This window comes from Euphorbia lathyris, chromosome 8 (assembly GCF_963576675.1).
Source record: "Euphorbia lathyris chromosome 8, ddEupLath1.1, whole genome shotgun sequence".
NCBI classification, from domain to species: Eukaryota; Viridiplantae; Streptophyta; class Magnoliopsida; order Malpighiales; family Euphorbiaceae; genus Euphorbia; species Euphorbia lathyris.
In genome coordinates this window covers 21,952,285-21,958,365 of record NC_088917.1, presented here as the reverse complement: position 1 = coordinate 21,958,365, position 6,081 = coordinate 21,952,285, and the positions used below count along the sequence as shown (strand labels likewise).

The following is a 6,081-nucleotide window of genomic DNA, read 5'->3' as shown; positions in this document are numbered from 1 at the left end:
TTTAAAATTTCAATCAATGAGATATATTGTCTACATACTTAAATACATTATAAATTCAAGTAACTTATGTGCTTGAGTATGTGTAAATAGATAACTGAAAAATTACTATTGAAATTGAATTAGTAAAATTCATCTAGATGAAGCTCCATTTAGTTAAAATTTGATCAAAACTCAGCTCGAAATATTAACAATATCGATTCAACTTATAAAGTTCCCTTAGTTTGACAAATTTTAAAATTAAACTTTATTGATTTACTTCTTTTTTTTTTAATGGTTGGTTTAGTGCAATCCAAGTGTTGATGAGGTCATTGATTCAATGAACTAATTTTTAATTCTTCAACCCCATGCTTTCAATTATTTTATTACTTCTTTTTATGGATCCATAATTCACTATTTTATATATATTTAGTTAATTTATGCCCAACTTTATAATTAATTAATTTAATATATAGCTTATTGTAATTAAAGTGCAAATCATGTTGATTGCATGCATGCATTTAGTCAAGGTTCTCAATTTATATGTTTTTTAATCACAATCTTATAATTATTATAAGTTGAGTTATAATTGAAGTTTCTCGTCATTTCTTACTGAGGTTAATTACATATATTTTAATATTGTGACCACTGAACTTCAATTTTTAATGATATAATAACTTAACGTTACACTTTTTAAACTTTTTAATACTGATAGTCACTCAACGGCTCAAAACGGCCGTTCACAGCCTCAAAATAAAAAATTCAAAGAGTTAATGATATTCTAAAGAACTTTAATTCTTAAAAATTTTCGTTTTGAGATCATTTAGATGTTGTTTGGTTAGGAAAAATTATAAATTTTTAGAGAGAGAAAGCTCCAAAAAATGTGATTTTAGAAAATAAAAAATGTAATTTCATAGTAAATGTCATTCTGAACAACTTTAATTCTTGAATATTTTCATTTTGAAATCCTTAACGGTTATTTTGAGGAATTAGTTAAAATTGAGTAGCCACCGATGTTAAAATAGGTAGAATTCAATGGTCATACTGTTAAAAATTGAAATTCAGTAACCACAATGTTAAAATAGGTAAAATTCAATAACCATAAATGTAATTTACCCTTTCTTACTGTAGGAACCAAATTTAAAATAAAAAAAACATCCCACAAACTCAACATGTGTTGCTAATTAAATACCATAATATTCAAAATCAGCCCATATTGTTGTAATGGTAAATCTTTACCATATTGATTTTTTTTTTTTTTTTTTTTTTTTTGGAGTTATATATATCCGAATAGTCTTTACCAAAAAGTAACACATATTTTTATGAAGTTTACAGCAAAAAAATAATGATTAATAATATTGTATTATTGGTGACGTCATTCTACATCAATTTATTTGGTAGGTAATGCGATATTAATTCTATAAACTAAGAGTACGAAAGGGATTGGGAGTATAAGAAAAACTGGTTTTAATTTCATCATATTGAATTAGAAAACATGATCTTGCATACAATGCATAAAAAATATCGGAAAGATTATGATAAAGATTGACAATCATCTAACAAAATTCCTATGTCAGAATTATCACAACTTATTATCAAAAACTTGAACTAACCTATGGGAATCTCTCTCAAAATTGAGGACTGTAAAACAACTACTCAGCTCCCCAAAAGTCCAGAACATCTACAGTGAATGCATTGAGCAAACTTGAAAATCGAACACTATAAACACACAGAAACCTATCATTTTCATCCTTTATGGACAAATTCGATACTTGTATTGTTCAAGTTGACTAAACAAGAAGCATCAAACTTACATTTTAACCATTGAGAAGGCGCCATTGACCAAGGTGAAGAAAGCGGATTAGAGGGAGAGGCTGATTATCTCCAAACAAAACTAGCGCCAACTAGAGTATGATACGTATCTTCATGATGGGAATGACAAATGTGACACCAAGTATCAACCTCGATACACTTACGGATATACATATATATAGTGAATATACGGTTTGCCTCAAAAATTATGAAAGAACAGAGAAACTTCCCTTCTACTGCTACTCCGTTATAATGCATATTTTGAACAGATTTTGCTAACTGAAACAAGCAATGTCTATAACCCTGATCTACTGTTTAAGCATAAATAATCTTCAAATGCTCTTTCTCTGACTATTTTTGTTTGGGGACAAATCGCCACAGGTCAACTGCAATATCTACCTCCTTTTTCTTATGAAATTTGTAGAGTTGTGGCACATCAAACCGGAGCTAACAGGAGGAAAAATATTCCAAAATCAAAATATCATTGAAAAAGCATTTTTCTTTACCAGCTGATAAACCAAGTGTCTTTCTTTTCAGCTGAGCAAGCAGGTAATTCAGATTTGAATAATCTTATGCAGAGTAAGAAAAAAAAGTGCAGCAAATACTGAAGCAATCAGGGGGCCAGCTTACACACCTCTGATAAGACTTCAGCACTGACAGCACCGAAATCTCGCAGTGCTGCTCTTTTTACATGCTGCAAGCAATACAGAAAAATGGAGGGGGGAAAATTGGTCACAAGATAGAAACTCAAAAGAACTGCAGAGAACGTACAAGATCACAGACGATATAAAAGCATAAAAGAGGCGAAATCCATGCCTTACACCCAACAGACAAACAAGAGAAGGCTAATTAACACGAATCCAGTAGCTGGAAAAACCAAGTTCAGAGGCTTAGCTAAATGGATTTAAGAACATTTTGTAGCCCTAATCATGATTTAAATGCTAAGTTAAAGCAGTCAGAAACTATCTTAGACTTGCTTCTGGTCGACAAGAAACTTTTCTATCACACGAGGATAGTCTTTATATATACAATAGTTCATTGATGGTAAAATTTTGCATCTCAGCTCAAACGTGCAAAGTGCCACATAATCAAAATACCCCAACATCCACAATCCACCCGACACCACAAGAAAATCATTCAAGGTTGAAAGCACAGGAATAGGCATTGAAAAGGTACAGATTGTGAAAAAGAAGTCCTGCATGAAGGTGGAACATCACACATTATCAATTATTAGTTACACTACACTGCTCCTTTCTTGTAAGGCATCCTACGAATGCTTATTTGTTAGACGGATAATCTATTCATGTGTTTCCAATATCTAAAATATGCAGGCTTATGACAAGTACTCCATAAAAATACTTCACAGGAAACGTAAACTAAACAGAATATCGATTAATGATAACTGCTAGGAACATCAAACAACTCACATCCCTTGTAGAGGTCTTGTGCAAAGAATAAACTGCATGAGAAGCAACCTGAATCCAAAAGAAAGGGGAGCATATATCAATTAGAACACATTGCAACGTATTTTCTGCATTAGAAAGAAAATATCTGCAGTCATAGCTACCTGTAAAGCTACAGCAAGGAAATCCATGTCAGCACCTTTTTTCCGGGTTCCAAATGGAGGATTCATTATAACAGTATCAACAATTTGACCTGAAAGAGTACTCAAAACCATCACATGAAGACATCGAATCAAAAGCCAAACACCCAGTGACCAAATTTAGTACTTCAATCAGCAGAAATATTTTCTTCAACCATCCAAAAGATGAACTTTATCATGTATAGTGGATAACAAATAAAATTTCCACTCATTTTGTTACCTCTCAATTCTAAGTTCCTGATGTCACACTGCACAAAATTTATGTCCAACTGCAGGTTCAATCATTTAACAAGCAAATATATATCAGTTATGTAGAATTTGAAGAAAACCCAACAAGAAATCAATCAGCATTTCAAAACCACATGTACACAGACATGTAGAGCTTGTTCTCTGCCGGAAACCTATTCTACAAAATAATATTGCGATCGCATATATACATATAATGATTTACCAAAAGGAAGAAAGAAAAAACACCTCAAGTTCCTCTGCATTTAATGATGCTATCTCCAGAGATTCAGCATCAACATCAATGCCGAGGACCTGTCTATTGCAAATTGAATACAAAGTGATAAGAGACAAAATGCAACCAACCATTCAGATGATCATTCAAACACGACTCAGCATACAGATGAAACTCACAAATTCCTCTGTTACACGGAAACTGAAACACTTAGTGAATTTCTACAGATCAATGCTAATCACATGTTCCCTGATATTTTTTTATTTACATGTTTTCCCCAAATTTCCGTTTCTTATATCCTTTACAAATATAGTTTCCTGGTTTCGTTTCCATTTCAGTATCGGCTTCCGTTTTCCGTGTAACATAGACAAATTCACGTCTTTGAGGTTAGCTAACATCAAGTATTAGGATATCACAGCCAAACAGAATTCAAAAACAAAAACACAGGCCAAAGGGGAGAAGATGAAACTCACTCTGCACCTAAAAGAGCTGCTGCAGCACCCAATGTTCCACATCCACAACCGAAATCTGCCACTACCTTGTTGCTCACATCACCAAATGAATTCTCCGCCTACGCAATTACAAATAACTTGTTTGTGATACATCTTCCATGTAAAGAAGATGAATCATAAAAAAAAATTGATTAAAAGAAACGATAAATGAAGCAGGAAAAAAGGCATACAGTATATAGCATTCGAGAAGCAATGTGCGGTCCAGTTGGGTATTGCTCTAGTTCCACCTGAGAAGTAGACAAACTCAGTAAATAGCAAAGCGAAGCGATCATTGAGAGAGAGAAAAGAGGGAAGACCTTCGGATTGGAAAACTGCTCGAGATCGCCTAAGAAGCTTTCTAATTGCTTCAACTTCATCTTTCTTCTCCAAACAAGCAAAAATTCCAAGTATAATTCGTGCCCTAATTTAGTTCAAAAGTATTTGGAATGGATAAAAGCGTAGTATATACTTGAATTTCTTTTTATTAATTTTAAATTTCGGAATCGTAATATATTCTTCCATTCCATTTTCCTTTTAATATTTAGAATTTTATCTAGGGTAATTAATTTATTAGTCCTTATATTTTGACAAAACACACTGTTTAGTTTCTGTATTTTAAAAAACACACGATAAAGTTTCTAACGTTTTCTTGTAAACTGTTTAGTCTCTAACGTTTTTTTCAGTGAACTGTTTAGTCCATGCTGTTAGACTCTCATGAAGATTCTGATAGTCAATTTGGATTTGCGTTCTTCTTTTCCTTTATTTTCCTTTTCTATAAACTCCCATGCATCTCAAATCAACTTTGAGTGTTCTTCTTTTTTATTTTCTTCTTAATCGTTCAAATTCATAAGCATTGGGTCTGTTCTTTTTCTTGTTCTCCATACAAATAGCTTCTTTTTCTAAATTGGATCTCCTCTTCTGAAGTTTGAAGGTAAATAGTAAAGGGTAATTTAGTCATTTCCGAAGTCATAAACGATAAAAAAATCTAACAAACAGATGGAAGGACTAAACAGTTCACTGAGAAAAAGGTTAGAAACCTTATCATATATTTTCGAAAATACAGGGACTAAACAGTGTTTTGTCAAAATATAAAAACTAATAAATTAATTACCCTTTTATCTAATGAAAGTAAATGGTATAATTCACTTTCGGTTTAAAGATAAATTAACAGTTCACTCTGGCTTTGAATCTTTTTATTGGATATAATCAATTATTCACTTAATGTTACGTTTGTTAATTCTAAATGAGTTAATTTTAACTCAATCTCATCTTATTATCTAAATTCAGTACTTATAATAACATTACCTATTTATATTAACGATATTTTATATACTACATTTAATTTTATGGTGTCTTTCACATTTTAATGGGCCAAAAAAAATGTTTTCTTTCTCTAAAATCTTGCAATTTTGATTTTGAAGTCATTTTGAGTCAAAGTAAACAACATAAAATATTAAAAATAGGAGTGTCAAAACAGATTCATGTCATAATCTTGTTATGTTTAATCATTGAACAGATTTTCATACACATTTCGCATCATAATAGTATAATCCCAAAGCTTCAGTATAATCCCAAAGCTCTAAACCTTGTTGGAATCTAAAACCAGCATGAGATAGAAAAAGTAAGGATGTGAATGATGAAGATTCAATTCCACCACGTATGGCTACCTTGTTACAACTTGACCCCAGACGAAGACCCCACCGTGGTATGCACCAATAAGACCCTTTGTAGCCAATAAA

The 6,081-nt window shown here is 31.9% G+C and overlaps 1 protein-coding gene across 3 annotated transcripts; it reads right to left on the bottom strand.

Moving 5' to 3' along the window:
- Positions 1-1,498: 1,498 nt before the first annotated feature.
- Positions 1,499-4,798, bottom strand: LOC136202693 (uncharacterized). Of its 3 annotated transcripts, XM_065993466.1 has the most exons (9): positions 4,660-4,797; positions 4,534-4,590; positions 4,325-4,422; positions 3,866-3,935; positions 3,612-3,660; positions 3,356-3,444; positions 3,216-3,263; positions 2,423-2,482; positions 1,499-2,235 (listed from the first exon to the last, which is right to left on the bottom strand). In XM_065993466.1, the coding sequence occupies exons 1-9, from the start codon at positions 4,717-4,719 to the stop codon at positions 2,140-2,142; spliced, it is 627 nt and encodes a 208-aa protein (XP_065849538.1). In that variant the 5' UTR covers positions 4,720-4,797; the 3' UTR covers positions 1,499-2,139. The 3 variants fall into 3 exon arrangements, with proteins under 3 accessions (XP_065849538.1, XP_065849537.1, XP_065849539.1); XM_065993465.1 differs by lacking the exon at positions 1,499-2,235 and having other exon boundaries at positions 2,420-2,983; positions 4,660-4,798; XM_065993467.1 differs by lacking the exon at positions 1,499-2,235 and having other exon boundaries at positions 2,420-2,983; positions 3,866-3,931; positions 4,660-4,742.
- Between the last annotated feature and the right edge of the window lie 1,283 nt (positions 4,799-6,081).